The sequence below is a fragment of the Scyliorhinus canicula genome, chromosome 9 (assembly GCF_902713615.1).
Source record: "Scyliorhinus canicula chromosome 9, sScyCan1.1, whole genome shotgun sequence".
Taxonomy (NCBI): domain Eukaryota; kingdom Metazoa; phylum Chordata; class Chondrichthyes; order Carcharhiniformes; family Scyliorhinidae; genus Scyliorhinus; species Scyliorhinus canicula.
Genome location: NC_052154.1, coordinates 65,134,005 through 65,152,122, shown reverse-complemented (window position 1 = coordinate 65,152,122; position 18,118 = coordinate 65,134,005). Strand labels below are relative to the sequence as shown.

General features: G+C 43.7%; 1 protein-coding gene across 4 annotated transcripts in view; it reads right to left on the bottom strand.

Moving 5' to 3' along the window:
- The window catches only part of tsnaxip1 (translin-associated factor X interacting protein 1), a 131,539-nt gene that overhangs the window by 92,879 nt on the left and 20,542 nt on the right, over positions 1 to 18,118 (bottom strand). For 3 of the 4 annotated variants that reach the window (XM_038806803.1, XM_038806802.1, XM_038806805.1), the window contains exons 4-6: positions 12,532 to 12,658; positions 6,138 to 6,231; positions 2,793 to 2,989 (exon numbers count right to left, since the gene is read on the bottom strand). In XM_038806803.1, coding sequence (XP_038662731.1) covers positions 2,793 to 2,989; positions 6,138 to 6,231; positions 12,532 to 12,658 — 418 coding nt within the window. Of the gene's footprint in view, positions 1 to 2,792; positions 2,990 to 6,137; positions 6,232 to 12,531; positions 12,659 to 13,457; positions 13,503 to 18,118 lie in introns of all 4 variants that reach the window. The other variant, XM_038806804.1, reaches the window with a different exon arrangement.

Here is an 18,118-nt window from a genome sequence, read left to right as displayed (position 1 = left end):
GATCCCCTCTCACGACGTGGCTGGCCGCCCCCGGACCCATCTTGCTCCGGAAGCATGTGCGGGTGCACAAGTCCGACCCGTTGGTGGAACAAGTCCAGTTACTCCATGCTAACCCGCAGTATGCGTATGTGGAGTACCCCGACGGTCGGCAGGACACAGTCTCCCTCCGGGACCTGGCACCCGCCGGCGGGCGGCCCTCCCTCCCACAGACCCCCCCCGTTCTTTTTCCCCCAGCGCCCCACCCAGGCTACCCCTCCCCCATCCATGGCGTCTCCACCACCAGCCCGGGTTACGGAGGCAGTTCAAGGACCATCGCTCCCGGAGTCCAGGGCATCAGCTGAACCACCACCATCGGCTGAACCAACGTCACCAACTCCACTGCGGCGGTCTGCCAGGACGTGACAGGCAACAAAAAGGCTGATCGAGTCCATTTAACTCTCAACACCACCATGGACCTTGTATGGACACTATGTACTGTTGTTAAATGTCTGGGCCAGTGGGAAGCCAAGGATACATTTTTTTTCCTTCTCTCCTTACTATTCATACCACCAGTCCCCCCCCCCCCCCCCCCCCCCCCCCGGCATCTTTCTCCGCAAGGGGTGAATGTGGTGGTATGATTAGCATAGCTGCCTGCCATTGGTGCAGAACACCGGCTTACCATTGGCCCTGGTCGGTCATGTGCATCTCGACCGGTTGGTTGAGACCAGTCATGTGACGGCTCCCCGACTGGTCGAGAGCTGCGTTAACCCCGCCTCCAGGGCGGGGTATAAATACCCAGTACTCCCGGTGGTTGTCCTTCTACTGTAATCGACTGCAGGGCTAACATCTAGCTGATTAAAGCCATACTTTTGTCCAGCAACTCGTCTCGCGTTCAATTTTTTTTTTATAAATGTTTTTATTCAGTTTTCGTATTTTATATTGAACAAATTACAAATTGTTAGGAGAGAGAAAAAAAAAACAAACAAAAACAAACACGCAAAAATTAACATACATATTTACAGGTAAGCATCTTCGTAGTAGTAACTGCGCCCCCCCCCCCCCCCCCCCCCCTCAACATGTTTATTTAGCTTGGTTTTGGGCCTTAGCTAGCCCTCGAACCCCCGTAACCAACCTGTAGCCCCCCCCCCCCCCTCCCGCTACCTTCCCCCGACTATTCTTCCTCTTGTACATTGGCCACAAATAGGTCCCGGAACAGTTGCATGAATGGCTCCCACGTTCTGTGGAAGCCGTCGTCCGACCCTCGGATGGCAAATTTGATTTTCTCCATTTGGAGAGATTCCGAGAGGTCGGACAGCCAGTCCGCAGCTCTGGGCGGTGCTGCTGACCGCCAGCCAAACAGGATTCTACGGCGGGCGATCAGGGAGGCAAAGGCAAGGGCATCCGCCCTCCTCCCCAGGAATAGATCTGGCTGTTCTGAAACCCCGAAGACCGCCACTATCGGGCATGGCTCCACCCTCACTCCCACCACTTTGGACATTACCTCGAAGAAGGCTGTCCAGTACTCCACGAGTCTGGGGCAGGACCAGAACATGTGGGCGTGGTTGGCCGGGCCTATTTGGCACCGTTCACATCTGTCTTCCACCTCCGGGAAGAACCTACTCATACGGGTTCTTGTTAAGTGGGCTCTATGTACCACTTTTAGTTGCGTCAGGCTGAGCCTTGCGCACGTGGAGGTGGAGTTGACCCTATGCAGTGCTTCGCTCCAGAGTCCCCACCCGATCTCCATCCCCAGGTCGTCCTCCCATTTCCTCCTTGTTGCGTCCAGTACGGTGTCGTCCCTATCTACCAGTCGGTCATACATGTCACTACAGTTCCCTTTCTCTAGGATACTTGCGTCCAGTAGGTCTTCCAGTAGTGTCTGTCGTGGCGGTTGTGGGTACGTCCTTGTCTCCTTTCGTAGGAAGTTTTTGAGCTGCAGGTACCGTAGCTCGTTCCCCCCAGCTAGCTGAAATTTCTCTGTCAGTTCGTCCAGTGTTGCGATCCTGTCGTCCGTGTATAGGTCCCTGACTGTCAGTGTCCCCCCGTCCTGCCTCCACCTTTTGAAGGTGGCGTCGGTCAGTGCTGGTTTGAACCTATGGTTGTTGCAGATGGGAGCCCTGTTCGACATTTTGGTCAGGCCAAGTTGCTGCCGCAGTTGGTTCCAGGATTGGAGGGTGGCTGTCTCTCGCGTTCAATTGATGGTACATCAGGGCTTTGCTTCCCCTGGGCATCGTAGATGTCAAGGAACTCTACCCAGGTTTTATCGGATAAGTTAAAGACCCGTGGCACCGGGAAAAGGATAAAAATGTCAGGTTTCCAGGGGGAGCGTCTACCCCTCACATTGTGCCACCAAAGTCCTTTTACCCATAAATTATGATCAATTTGGAGATAACTTTGGCCCATCCATGGAACAATCCCCTGAAAAGAGCTGACATATTGGGAGAGGAAGGGAGCAAAGACAATTATGACAAAGAAAAAATGTCTTGAATAAGCTTTAAAAACTTGCTCGTTAGAATATGGTAGCAGTACTGGGGTATCATTTAGATTGTTCAAACATGACAGATGACATTTTATTTGAAAATAAATAAGATGCTTCCATTTATTATAAATGGCAAACCAAACCAAACAGCAGCAAAAGAAGGTAAGACTGACTGCAGCATAATAAACTTTTAATTTTTGAATAACAAACAACCACCCATATTTGGAAGTATATTGGATAGCCTTAATCTCAATCCAAGTTTTTAGTTTTCATGATATTCAACATGCTGCTGTTTTCATAAAATATATGGTCAGTCGCATGTGAATTAACTGACCTGGGTCTCGAGGGAATCCTGCATCCTCAGTAAATTATCAATTTTGTCCAGTAGCTGCATTCTTTCATTCTTCAGTAATTGTATCTCGAACCTTTCCTCTTCTCGTAGGGCATTAATCCTCCGTTCACAGGTCTCTGATGTAGCAACCAGCAAGCTTTTCAGAGGCTCCAACTCACGGATTCTGTTTTGCAGGTGAACTGAAGTTGAAAGAAATAGATGTTGCTTGGTTAAAGACAGGAACCGGAGGGAATTGCAATTATCTTGCTTACTCTACTTGCAGAGGTTTTAGAAAAAAAAATATGATCACAAGCCACTTTCAGACAGAACTTTCAAGAAATAAAATGTTCCAATACAAAAGGTGTGACTGTTTTATTACAATCGACCCTGATTTGGAGAAACAGGTGTTGCAATTATCTTTTCTTTACACACCTTCCCCTCCTCCAATCTTAAAATTTGCTGCAGCAAACACAAAAAACTTTAAGGCACATTACTTTGGAAAATCAGGAATTTAAAATCAGTTCGAGAAGTTGTGTTTTAAATAAAGAAAAATTGGTCCCATGGTCTTAACACCACTCCATATCCGAAATTCCACTAGTTTTACAAACATGAGCACTTTCATCAACTCTCAAGGCAGATTAGAGGGCACCGTTCTCCTCAGAATGAATTTAGCAAATGGTATCCACTTCAGTGCATCTTTCTTTTTTAAATTTAGAGTACCCAATTATTTTTTTCCAATTATGGGGGAATTTAGCATGTCCAATCCACTTACCCTGCACACCTTTGGGTTGTGGGGGTGAGACCCACGCAGACATGGGAGAATGTGCAAACTCCACACGGAGAGCGACCCAGAGCCGGGATCGAACCTGGGTCCTCAGTGCCGTGAGGCAACAGTGCTAACGCCACGGTGCCGCCCCCACTTCAATGCATCGAATGGTCTTCTCACATTTTCACTCAATACATTAATGTTTTTCAACTTGAAACTGCTTTTTTGAGAAAAATTACTTCACTTTATGATGGACATTACTAACATACAGCAAAAACTCTCAAATTGTACGTATTAAATAAATAAACGGTGAAGGAATGAAGAAAAGAGGAGATCGCAGGTCTTTGACAATACCTTGTAATCAGTTGAGGTCAGCTAACGCAGCCAGAAATGCAGTTCAAGTCCAAAAATGTCTTGGTCTGTTTGGTTAAACTGAGCTTCAAAGGTGCAAGACCTTATAATATGTTTTTTGTAGATAAAGCTTGGTGAAAATCAATAACTATTGTACAGCAACAGCAGCATCAAATAAGACAAAATAGAGATCAGGTAACAGCAAATCTGGGTTTTGAAAATTATATAGGGAAGAAAAGATTAAGAAGGCTAAATAATTATATGGTGAAGGAAAAAGACAAGTGAGATTAAATGACAGTGACAGGGAATTTTATGTAAGATGAATATTTATTAGTTAGAAAAATTCAGAAAAGAAAGTTTGGAATAGCACTTAGTCCACATGTTACAGAACCCCCCCCCCCCCCCCCCCCCCCCCCCCAGAAAAATACAAGGCGGCTTATGATGGAGATTGGGAGAGATTGGAGATGAGAGGGGGAGATTGGCCATTAGACATTAAGATTTTTCTAAAATCCTACACAAGATGTATTGAAAGAGTCTCTGCAGTTAGGAGTTGCAAAGGTTAAAAGGAACTCATAGAATTAGATTATAATCAATTTCAAGTTTTAGGAGTAGCAGAATTTTTTAATTTGATTTTTAAAAGCCAATCTCCAGATATTATTCTCTTCCTCCCTTGACTCTTTTGGTTTATTTGATCTGTCTTCTTCTAGTTCACACAAGTTGCCATTTTTCTTGTAGATGCTTTGGCAATGAGCACTATCAGATTATTCCCCATAAAGGGCAACACAACTAATCGACCTTGGCTCAGCCCACAGGCTAATCTTCCCGTCACTTGCCATTTTAATTCATGTTCAAATTTCTGTCCTCGGCCTGCCACATTGTTCTGGTAAAACCCAATGCAAGCTGGAGGGAAAGTATCTCATCTACCAATTAGGCATTCTACAGACTTCTGGAATCATATTGAGTTCCAACAACTTCAGACCATGAACTCTGTACTCCATTTGGAGTAACCACCACCCACAGTGCTTGTATGTATCTTGTTCTCAAGTTTTTGTTTTCAGACAGTGCTGACCTTTATTCTGTTACCCACTCTAGCCATATAACATATTGTAACACATTGCCACTGCTTTTGAAAGGTGTTCCATGACACCTTTGTCATTTAATTTCTCCTGTCCTCCAACGTATCCCTGAAACTTAATTTTGCACCACCTGCCGCTCCCCACTTTTTAAACAACATAAAATCCATCATATTCCAACCTCTCTTTACTTCCAAAGAAAAGTCATGTTCGACTCAAAACATTAACTCAGTTTATCTCTCCACAGATGCTGCTATACCTGAGTTTTTCCAGCCCTTTTCAGCTGTTACAACTAGATCTGATCCTATCTACGCCATACAATAACATACAAGGAGGAGGAGTTGCAATACCTAAATGCAGGAATAGGAACCCTTGCATTTCATTGTCCGAACCAAGGAAGACTGGGACCAGCTATTCCTGCTGCTACCTCAGTAAACTCAGCTCAGGCTATGATTCAAACTTAGCACATTTCCGGTCACAGAATCTCAGAATTGTTACAGCACAAAGGACACCATTCAGCCCATCACATCTGCACTGGTTCTCCCATTGAGCAATTCACCTAATACCATCCCTCTGCCTCTACCTGTAACCCTGCACATTCTTCCTTTTTAGACAACTGTATAGTTCCCTTTCAAATGCATCAATTGAAATCGTCTCCATTTCACTCTTAGGAGTGCATCTGGACCTTAGCAACTTTAATGAAAAAACATTTTCAGATCGCTTTTGCTTCTTTTGCCAAGTACTTAAAATCAGCGCCCTCTCATTCTTGATTCTTTCATGAGGGGAATAGTTTCTCCCTATCCACTCTGATCCAGGTCCCTTATGATCTTGAATATCTCATTAATGTTCACTTACTCAATGGACAAACCTACTGTGCCACGGGGACAGTCTTGTTAGTAATATTTTTAAACAACATTTTTAAATGATCTTTGAGCAAAAGCATTGGCGCTATACTTAGCTATGGCAATGTTCATGGAATCAACGGCCACTTTTAAACTAATGTGGTCAAATGATCAGTTAGCAGCTACCTGATGCTCCGCCACAAAAATATAATTTACAAAAAAACTAACTGATGATTAGGAGTTTTAGTCCTTTTTAGTTTACACATCATCCAGAAGTATAGTACAGGTTCCACTATGAGTAACAGAAATGACATACCTAGAGTAATTTCATATTCATTCTTTATGGCAGATAGCAATGGTTTGTAGGTTTTTAGATCCTCGATGAAATATTCAAAGACCTCACGGTAAGCCTTTGTGGAAAGCAGAATAATTAATATCGCAGCAATGATCGACAGGGCTCTGAATCAATACCTCAACAATACAAGAAATACTCAGTAGAGGTTGTGAGGAAGTAATTTAAAAAAAAATAATTTAGAGTAGCCAATTATTTTTTTTCCAATTAAGGTGCAATTTAGCATGGCTACCTACCCTGCACATCTTTGGGTTGTAGGGGTGAGACCCACACAGACACGGGGAGAATGGCAACCTCCACACGAACAGTGACCTGGAGCTGGGATCGAATCTGGATCCTAAGTGTAGTAGGCAGCAGTGCTAACCACTACACTACCGTGCCGCCCAAGAAAGTAATTTTAAACATTACATTTCAAGTCCATCTGCTAATGCTGAATTCACTACAAATATGCTGTGGTACTTTCTTAAATTCTTTTGCAAGAAATTAGTGTTAGTATGAAGAAAGCCAGTGTCCTGCAGATTACTGATGTAGAATGATTGTGATATACATGCTTCATTTTCTCTCAAAATAAATCTCTAGCTGACAACTGGAAAGTTCTACACAATTGGCGGAGGGGGAATGTTATGTAAGTGCAAGACCATCTTTCCATTTGTACATTAAAATCAGCATTTTCAAAAATGTATTAATTTTGATGTTAAAATACCACTGTGGATTCTAAAGGGTTAAGACCATTACATTACAGGTTAGAAACTTCTTGCTCTGCAGTATTCTTCGCACACTGATCACTCGCTTCATTATGTCTGACACAACCGCTTACTAGCTGCATGCTGGTTCTCAATTCCACATTACCATCTAATTATCAATTATTCCAGCATGTATTGGCTTTTAGAACCATACTTTATGTAAAATAATATAAGAAATAAATCATGTATTTCTTTGGAACATGCACTGATAGCAATAGACATATTAATTAATTATTCTTGGAGCAGCACCTTAAGAAAATTATCTCAGGCAGCAATCTATCAAAAGTACAAGGCTAATTATAGGGGGATGGGTGGTTGTAGAGCAATTGGGCTGTAATTAAAAAGCAGATGTACAGTTTAATGCAAAGACGATCTCAGCATTGCAAATAGCATATGGGGAAAAAATGGCTAAATTCACACAATTAAGTCTCAGTGCTTCACACCCCATTCAGCAGAGTTAGCCAATGTTACATCAGGGGAAAACAAAACAATTTTATACAACATTTAATAGAAGAAAACCACCTAGAGCAGTTTGTAGAAACTAGCTTGAGTGGTATATGTAAATGAGTTTGAGTAGGTTTTCAATCTGGTCATGTAGTGTGCGGCACTAACAAAGGAGTAAATCTACCATTTACCCATGGACATTTGCGGTACATTTGCTAATCTTCATGATATTTGTTAATTTTATTGCCTATAGGGCAGCACGGTGGCGCAGTGGGTTAGCCCTGTTGCTTCACGGCGCTGAGGTCCTACGTTCAATCCCGGCTCTGGGTCACTGTCCGTGTGAAGTTCGCACATTCTCCCCATGTTTGTGTGGGTTTCGCCCCCACAACCCAAAGGTGTGCAGGCTAGGTGGATTGGCCACGCTAAATTGCCCCTTAAATTGGAAAAAATTAACTAAAAAAATAAACATTTTATTGCCTGTAATTTTTCCTTCCTTAGTTTTGCTGGGTTCGAGTTCCATAGATTTCAACTTTTGAGTATCTTTTGATAATCTGTTTATTTTAATATACAAGGTTCAAAGGGAGTGCCAGCGGGCTCAGTGTTTGTGAGGTATCACAGCCAAGTCCAACTGTATCCTTACCAAATATTCACACTCCATTATGGTTCACTGGATAGAATTAGGAATGGGAATTAATGCGTTTTTCTGTCACTGCATAATTTACTGAGGACAATTATAGTTCCTTTCCTGTCACACTGGCTGAGATCCGACATCTCAACAACACAGGTATTTTTTTATAATTATACCAGCAACAATATGGACCCCTTAAAACTGCCAATGGTGTTATTATGAAAGAAAATAAGTAGGATACGAACATATTAAATAATTACTTTGTTACTATCCCACTTCGATGGTAAGATCCCTGAATGGAACACTGGCTCGAACAACCATAACTTCAACTTTTTTGAATAAAATGTTAGCAAACAGAGTCATAGAACCATTAATTAGCTTTGACAACAAGAAAAAAAACATTAAACATGAAAAAATTGGATTATAAAACAATACTCCTTTATTTCCCCCATTAGCTTAATTTCACAGAGTTTAAGATTAACATGGACAACAAAGTACATCTTAATATACAATGGTCTGTGAAGTTTGCACATTCTCCCCATGTTAGCATGGGTTTCGCTCCCACAACCCAAAGATGTGCAGGATAGGTGGATTGGCCACGCTAAATTGTCCCTTAATTGGAAAAGATTTAATTGGGTACTCTAAATTTATTTTTTAAAAGATACAATGGTCTCATTAACACACAAAGTCCCTTTTAAGCATACAAGAGAACTATGATAAGGCACACTCCTCTCTGAACCCAAGTGAATATCTTTGAATTTCTCCTCAAAATCCTCCCAGATAACTCTTATACTGTGAGCCACCTTGTCTCACTGAACTTCGGCTTCTACACGAGTTACTTCAAATTTCGCTTTCAAAAGTCATACTTTCACATCTTCTTTTCAATTATGCTTTCTCTCCACTTCTCCCATCAAGGTTTCGCTTTTAGGTTTTACATCTCTCTCTTCAGGCTTCCTTTGTCTTAAAGGTTTTTACATAAACTCTGAGGTCCAGCCACCGATTTCCACAATTATTTCAAATATTGTCTCCCAAACTGTAACATTTTCTCACAAACCTTAGCACCACTGCAGATATCTTTCTGGCTTCTCACGATGCAATATGTTTGCATCTCTTTGTGACTTTACTGAACAGTGACCTGTCCTGGTTCCCAGTTTCCTCTGTTCCGTTAACTCTTGGCTTCTTGGAAACTTCTCTTAATTTCTCTAGTTTCCTTTACTAGCTGGACTTTAAATTTCTGGCATCTGTTTTCTTAACCATTACTCCTTAATATGGCTTTTCTTCTAGAAAGACTGAGGGAGATGTTCTCTTTAGACTTCTGAAACCAACTGCTTTTCGCAGAGCTGCCGTCTATCTCTCTCTCTCTATACCTGTCTCCAACTGCAATCAAATTAGCTAAACTAAAACTTAAAATCTTCTCTATCTTACAAGGCCCCAATTGTTAGCAACCGCTGCTGGTTTATTTATTCTACATGCTGTGACTCTAAGCACCATAGAATCACAAAAATTGAAAACAACCCCCCACCCCAACATAAAAAAATCTTTGCCCAGCATGAATCTAACTATAGGTTTTACCCTTCCAGGCAGAGAACCGTTAAATTAAACCCACTTAAAACTATACTTTATTTTTAATGCTTACCAACAAAAATATAAATATCTTAAAACTACCTTTATTTTGCAAACACTTTGCGTTGGTATTTACAACATAGGGAGAGATCTGTGTGCTGGTAATCCCAAGGAATCTAATATTGAAATCAGGGATAGGGACTCACAAAACAAAATTAGCTTAAGAAAAATAACAATCATGAATAAAGTAATAGCACTATGGAGAGTACACCTCCAGGTCCAGATGGTTTCCATCCCATGGTTTGAAAGGATGTAGGTGAGAGTATTGCAGATGTCCGAACTATAGTTTTTCAATGTTCTCTCGAATCACAATCCTGTGATTATATGGTGCTTAGAGAGGGTTGCAGCATGTAGAATAAATAAACCAGCAGCGGTTGCTTAACAACTGGGGCCTTGTAAGGTATAGAAGCTTTTAAGTTTTAGTTTCTTTAGATCAAAAATCTGAGCACATCACTCCACTATTTAAGAAATAGAGAGGGAAACCAGGGAATTATGGACCAGTTGGCCAAATATCTGTTGTCAGAAGTTGCAAGAGTCTACAATTAAGTTTGAAGTCATTAAATTAGCTTAAAAATTCTCAGCCAATCAGAGATAACCAACATGGGTTTGTGAAAGGTAGGCCATACTGATGAACCAGATTGAGTTTTTTGACGAGTGCCTAAATTACTAGACAGGGTATGGCGATGGATGTTATTTATATGAACTGCCAAAAACATTTGATAAAATCCATCATAAGAGAACGTTAGGTAAAGCTGAAAGGATTGAAGGAGAATTACTGGCTTGGTTACGAGAACAGCAGGGTGGCAGGAGACAGAGAGTTGGGATAATGGGCAGGTAGTCAAATTGGCAGATTGTGGCGAGTGGTGAGGCGGTCCTGTGGCCAACAGGTAGCATTCCTGGCTCTGAACTATAAGCTCCAGGACTTGATGATCAAGAAAGGCATGTTTATAACTTGGCCAAACAGGTTGTGCATCAACTTGTAAATCCTTCCAACATATGTCAATGGCAGGCGGTAAGAGTCATGTGATGGAAAGAAATTGGAGTCTTTACCTTCCTATCCATAGATCCAGGCTACTACATCCATGTAAAAGTGTACGTTGTCACGGCAACTCAAAACTCCTTGTGTGGAGTAGATGGCATGGTGGCGCAGTAATTAGCACTGCTGCCTCATGGTGCTGAGGACTCGGGTTTGATCCCGGCCCTAGGTCACTGTGGAATTTGCACATTCACCCCGTGCTTGCATGGGTATCACCCCACAACCCAAAGATGTGCAGAGTAGATGGATTGGCCATGTTAAATTGTCCCTTAATCAGAAAACAAAAGAACTGAGTACTTACTTTCTTTAAAAAACTCCTTGTGCGGGGTGGCCAGTTAGTTCAATAGCTGCTGTGGATCAGATTAGTGTCAATGGCACAGGGTTCAATTTCTATTGCAGTTGGGATGGATGTGGAACCTGCCTCCATGCCCCACCCGTGGTGGAGGTTGTGGCTCTGTGGGTAGGACCTGCCTCCAGGCACAGACCCATGAACTATTCGGGGAACTCTGAGCTCCATTATTAATTTAATTGCTGTAAATTATGTACAAATCTCTACCCCCTCTGCTTTATTGTCACTGTCAGGTAGCAGGGTGTAGGAGACTGTGCCACTGATTTCTATACCTCCTCTCAGAATTGCTCCATCTCTTTTGATGGGATTGATAATTAGCTGCACAGGACACATTTGTTTCTCGAAAACATCCTTTTCAAAGAATGTGCAGCTGTCTTATTACTTGTTATTGTTAAATAGAATTGCTTTTTTCTGGAATAGTCACAAAGGAAAGAAAATATTTTGCAGATTCTTAAAACACCCATCCTTTATGGCATTAGTGCAGATAGAATATAGTGATTGTCTCCAACTAAATTTTTGTAATTTCTACTTGTAGCTAGTTTAACATAGTCAATGGGATAATCAGCGGTTGTGCCACATTGCAATTGGACAATGAGGTTTTGATCATGGGGGGGGGGGGGGGGAGAGGAGAAGAGATAAGAGTTAGTACAAGAAAATTAATGTTATTGTTAGAAAAATAATTCATTAATTTAGCCATTTAAATGTGTAATTTTTCCTCAATAGTCTCTCTACTCAAAGCCATGACTCTCTCTGGTATATCATTTTACAGGCTTTGGTAGCCTTCTGCTGTAACATCTAAGTGGCCATATTGACTTTAGTAGGCTAGTTGGTGCAAAGATCACTAGGTAATAATCAAGAACAGTGAATCCTTCTAATATTCCCTCCTTTCTGGAAAAGGAACAAAGAGACCAAATGCTGACCCGATTGCACTAGTCATTACCATAAGCCCTCTTGAGGTTGGTTAAAAAAACAATTCAAATCAATAATGACAATTCAAATTGCATTCAAAAAAATTAGCCAGTATTTTTTTTATTCCACCTAATTAATCTGGGTGACTATAATTTGAAATGTTTTTTAAACGTTACTTTGAATGAGCAGCAGTAGATTGTGGCTCAACTGCATACCACATGGATCTTTTACAGACTGAGGTAAGAAATGTAACTGTACTTTAAAACGTTGAAAGTGTTAAACCTGGTGTTATAATCCACATTGGACTTAGGGGGTGCTTGCAGAATACAAGCTCTCCCGATAAGGGGGCGGGGGACCGTTAACAAGTTCATGTGCCTTTGTAGAAATAGAGTCAGCTAGAGGTCTAGAAGACCCAGTAGGGGACTACTGAAGCTGTACATAATAGTTAACATGTTAAATAAGTTTTGTTTTTCTCTACAACTCGGTATGGCCTCATTTTGTTGCCCCTTATAAAGAAAATCAAATGGTAAAGTGTCAGATTAACTGCTTTATATTTCTGTGGTAAACTCATACATTTATGTATAACAAACATAGAAACCACATATCAGAATTGGTTTTAAACGTACTTGTAGTTTTACTTCCTGAGCATTCGGCCCACTCAGGTCCAAGACCTGGAGTTCTTTCCTCAGGTGTGCTTCCAGCTGTTCCAGGAATCGAGGTTTTGGAGCATTGTTCATACTTGTCATTTCAAATCTATAGGATTAAAACAAAAAAATGTGTCTGAGGAAAAGGTTAAGCACGTGCTCCAATGCATCCCAATTTACCTAGCTTAGCTTCCTTCAGGTACAATGTAGCAACAGGCATCACCATAGCAATCTTACTCACTACATGTTTTCTAAGCTATTGTGAATGAGAAATGTTCTTTCATTTTTGTTTTATGTTACTTTGAGTAACATAAGCCTCTACTTTGTGTAGGCGCTGTTGAAGTATACTCCAGGCCTCGAGGTAAGTTGAGCGTATTTATTGAGCAATTAACAAAGCTCCTAAATGAGTTCTACACTCTACTGATCTGACTCTAGTAACACAGTACACTCTACTAACTATATGAACTTACTCTAGACCAGTGCATCTCAAACTATCTGATGTGGCGTACCGGCAGTTTTTTTTTTCAATGTGCCAGGGACCGGTGAGCGAAACAAGCCAATCCAGGATTACTGTCTCTTTCTTTTCTGGAAACACTCCAAGTATCGGCAGACGATGGCTCGCGTACCGGCACCGGTACACGTACCACACTTTGAGAAGCACTGCTCTAGACCACATGTTTGTGTGACAGTGCTGCTTACTATACACAACTTGCGGTCTAGGTTTCTGCCAGCGGAAGGGCGAGAGGGCCTGTGTGTCTTGTCTTTTATATTGGTTGTGTGATGCCCTCTTGAGCTGATGCCACCGCTGGGTGTTCTGATTACCCATTGGTTACATTTCTGCATATCATTACAATTTTCATACATTTTCTTTGGATAACTGTATCCCCAGATATTACACATTTAGTTACCTCTGGGTCATTGGGAGAAGGTTCACTCATAGGTCATCTTTGGCACTGGTGATCAAGGGGAAATATTTGGTGAAGCTCTAAAATTGTACGGACAACAACGAAAATGATAAAAGTGATAGTCTGATCAAAATGATAGTCTCAGCTGACCATGGGCTACTTTCCCCGTTGAGGGGGAAGAGCTGACTAGTGGTGATTTAACCTGAGGATCACCACACCTCATGTGAGGGGCAAGGTTTTAAAAAAAAATAATCTTTATTGTCACAAGTAGGCTTACATTAACACTGCAATGAAGCTACTGTGAAAAGCCCCTAGTCACCATATTCCGGCGCCTGTTCGTGTAAACAGAGGAAGAATTTAGAATATCCAATTCATCTAATAGCACGTCTTTCGGGACTTGTGGGAGGAAACCGGAGCACCCGGAGCAAACCCATGCAGACACGCGGAGGACGTGCAGACTTTACGCCTGAGTGCAGGGGGAGGAGTGACAAAACAAAACAAATCCACACAGACGGCGACCCAAGCTGGGAATCTAACCTGGAGCTGTGAAGCAACAGTGCTACCCACTATGCTACCATGCCACCTCATGTTGAGAAGGCGGGTCTTCATAAAGTCCAGAGCAGTTCTCTGCCAGAGCGCATAAGTGTAGTGGAGAAGAGTTAAAAGTCTAGGAATGTAGCAAGCATACACTGGCAGTTAACACCAATCCAACAGACCTACTGCGTTAGATTATCAAGATAAGGGTGAGAGACAAGGAAACTCTTGGTTTTAATAGGTTAATAGGAGTATGTTCATAATTAGATGGATTTTTTGTTCTACTGATGGAAAAAGCTCTTATGAACCAAACATACATCATAATTCTCTGTAGTAGCTAAGGTCTGATACCAAGGTTTAAAAATTAAATAATTATACTAAAAATACTTACTAGAAGACACATGGACTAAGTTTTCCAGACATTTCTAAAATAAAATAATGGGTCACCAAATCTGTGTAAAGACACTAAAACTACTTGATTGGTTTATTGACCAACGCAGTGAAGCCCCGAAGATACAGCAAGATTCCAAACTATGTTTCTTTTTAATATGTTTTGTGAAGAAACTTTAGAAGGTTTTCTCCCATAAAGATGCCACATAAATGCAAGTCAAGCAGTAGCTACTAAACAGACAAAATATATGAACTGGACTAATGTTTGACAAATCAAAACAAAGTACAAATTCTTTGCATTTCTTTACAGTGAACGATTTAATGACAGGTATTAGCAATGAGTGAAAGAGGAATTGGAAACCACAATGCAGTCCCTAAGTCACATAGGAGGATTCAATATACAAAGTCACTCTTTTAATATTTGCGTCTAATGTACACAAAACCCATATGTTATATCCCAGAAAGTTAGTCAATGCGTTCAATCTTTACATACTTTCGCCACCTGTTCCAACTCTTGGGCACTGCAGTTGCAATTCCTCTGGGGCTGCAGCATCATAGGAAGATGGAGCAAAGCAGCAGAGAGACATTTTTTGCACAGGGAAGTGGAGGAGGATTCACAGCAGAAGGCCCTGAGCACACCTCAGGTCTCCTATCTGCACTGTTATTTTTCACCTAGGAGGTGGTAACAAACTGTGCCATCCTCTCATACCAGAGATGGGCAAAGATGGTACGGATTCCATTGGCTTCTAAGTAAAACGAAGCAGGAGCAGGCATGTGTATTTGCCAGAAAACCAGGCTTTGCAATGGTGCAGAGAGCCAGATTTCAGAATGAGGGTGAAGTGGAATTTCAGAAGGTGCATAAGGCAGGAACATAGCATCATCCTAGATGACGTCAATTAAGCCGGTTACCCTGACATCTGTGACAGCTGCATTAATACCGCCAAGCACTCTCTCAACCAAGGGGTTGGGGTGTAAAACATGCCTGAACTCCATTGTTTCTTTGGTGTTACCTCCTGTTATGTGCAAAAGATGTTTCCTCTGTGAATATGAGCATGAGAAGAAAGAGATGTAGCTGGAGTTACTAAACAGCACATGATTAGGAGATAATTCTTTAGTTCCTTGAAATTCCTGGACTTGATGGACTGTTAAAGGCTATTCCCTGACTGGCATTTTTTCCCCTGTCCTCCAGGCCCAGGAACATATACAGTTTAATGCTGGATTTTCACATAAGTACAGAGCAGCTTGCAGGTCATATCTTTGACTATATAGGCACGATTCAGTGGCTCTGTTGCGCTCGAGCGAGACGAGGCTGGTGAATAGCTGGAGAGGCCAAAAATGAAAACCACACTGGGTGCCAAACCTTTTGCAACTGGCCTGTTCCCTTAGGCGAAATCGGGATCCCGCTGTAATGTGGTGACAAACCAACAATCACCATTTAACCTCTATTTCCCTACAATTAGCAACCCCATATCCAACTGCTCCCGTGATCCAGCCACCTCCCAAGCAAGTGGTCACACAGGCGCTGATTAATACTCCTTTTTTAAAACCTGAACCTGGCTGAAGGGCTGCTGTGGGGACCCAAGGGGGTGAGTAGCCATCTTCATTCACAGGAAAAGAGCACGGGCCACTGAACTCGTGGCCTTTATGCTCGGACGGGGTGGGGGGCTATCCAGCCTCGGATCAGCTGGTCCACCATGGGATTGGGGGTATCAAAGCTGGGGGTTGGGGTTGCTCCGGGCAACCTTTGTCCCTGCCTGTCTGCCCCAATGACCACCAATATCCCCCACTGACCACGGAGGCCTCTGGTCGTACCGCTGAAGGCTACTGCTAATAGGGAATTGGCAATTGTGGTTAACTGAGCACCTCGCACATTCCAAGTGGATTCCCGTAGGTGGGTGTGCCATTTCATTGTGAGTGTTATTACCCAGCATCCCAATCAGACTGTGCTGCTTGGATACTGTGCCTGAACACTGCGGGAGGCAACGCCCCGTGGACATGTCCACGGCTGGAGTGTGGGTGAGTGCATCAGCCCCGGTCCAGATAACATTATGTATGGGTGTCAGGGGTACAGGGTCTGAGGTCCGGTGAGTGGGGGACCCCACCGGCTGGGTGTGCGTAGGCAGGGTGATCCGGGTGTGGGGGAGGGGGGATAAATGAGGGAATGGAGGGTCTCAGGGTGGAAGACATCACCGTTTGTCAGTCTCACAACCTCTCCCACTTCCTTGCAGATATTGAACGGTATGGACGATATTTTGAACCCCTCGGAAGTTTGCCGTAGTGGTTCTGCTGGCAGGGCCCCCATGCCTGAGGAACTGGGGCAAGGGTTTGAAGGTCGGCCCACATTGCGGAAGCAAGTGTCAGAGGTGCCATACTGATTGTAGTGAATGATTTTTAATGTATCACACATAGGAGTTCACCACTGCCTCATTCTCACGATGGTGCTGCCCCACTGTCCCCTCATCCCTCCAACTCCTAACCCCCAATGCATACAAACCCCCTTACCTTCTACCTTCACCCCTCTTCCCCCCTCCCCCAGTACTCTCTCAGTGATGCTCGAGATGCTTAGCCTCCCTTGCTCTAACCTGCATCGAGATGTTAACACAGGATGCACATCGGAGTTGGAGGCAGCGTGCTGCTTACCATGTCCTATGGCCTTTGATGCCCTTGGCGGGTGTCTTCTGGGGTCGGAGGGCCCCGGTGCACCTGACAACGGCACATGCACAACTGTGCCATCCTGTCCTGGGTGATGAATACGAGGTGCGGCATCGTCAGCAGGGTGGAGCTGGTGGCCAATGTCACCACTGCATGGGCCGGGTCCGGTTGGCACCTAGTGACCCCTTCTCCTGGTTGGTGCTCATAGGTCCTTTGGGTTGACCTCGGAGTGTTGGGGCAGCTGGATTGAGTCCTGGCTGCCCCTGCGTCATCTGGCTGCCCAGTGTCTGCACCATGGTGTCGACACCCTCGGCGATGCTCCTCAGTGAATGGGACATGCTCTGCAACACCTCGGCAATGCCCACCTGCAACTGGATCAAGCTCTGCAGTGCCTCAGATATTCCCACCTGAAACTGGGACATGTCCACATCACCTTATCGAGGTCCACCTGGTACTGGGTCACATCCCCCAGCGGGTTGGACAGTCTACCGAGTCCCTCAGCCATGGCCATCATTTACTGCGCCACATCTTGGACACCTCCACTCATGCTGCTGACATCGTGCACCAGGCTCTCAAAGTTGCCACCCTAGCAGTGCTGGCCTCGGTGCGATTCATTGCCAATTCCTGCACCTGTAGCTTCTGGGACTCCTCCAATCCGCTATGGACCTGCCGCAGGGTTACTGACATCCCCCCTCTGAATATCACAGCTGCATCTTATCGCTTGCATCAAACCTGTTCCAGAAGCTCGACATCTGACTGGGATCCAGCTGAGTCCCAACAGCAGACCTCCGACTGCTGTCTCGCCTGGGTGTTCCTGCCTCTACCTGGTGTGCATCTGCAACGATGTGGTGCTCACCAGAATGTGCCTCAGAAGCCTGACCATTAACGTTGCCCATTGAGATGCGTGTCTCTGCACTGATGGAGGGTGGGGGTGACAGCAATGATGCATTGATGATGGCATCCTCGGAGCTCTCCCCCGAGGTTTCTTCTGGGAGGTGAGGGGAAACCACCCCAGATGGGCCGGCGCCGTCAGCTGGGGGTCCTGCAGGAGAATGGACGTGTGGTCAGCGGGAAGGATGGCGATTCGC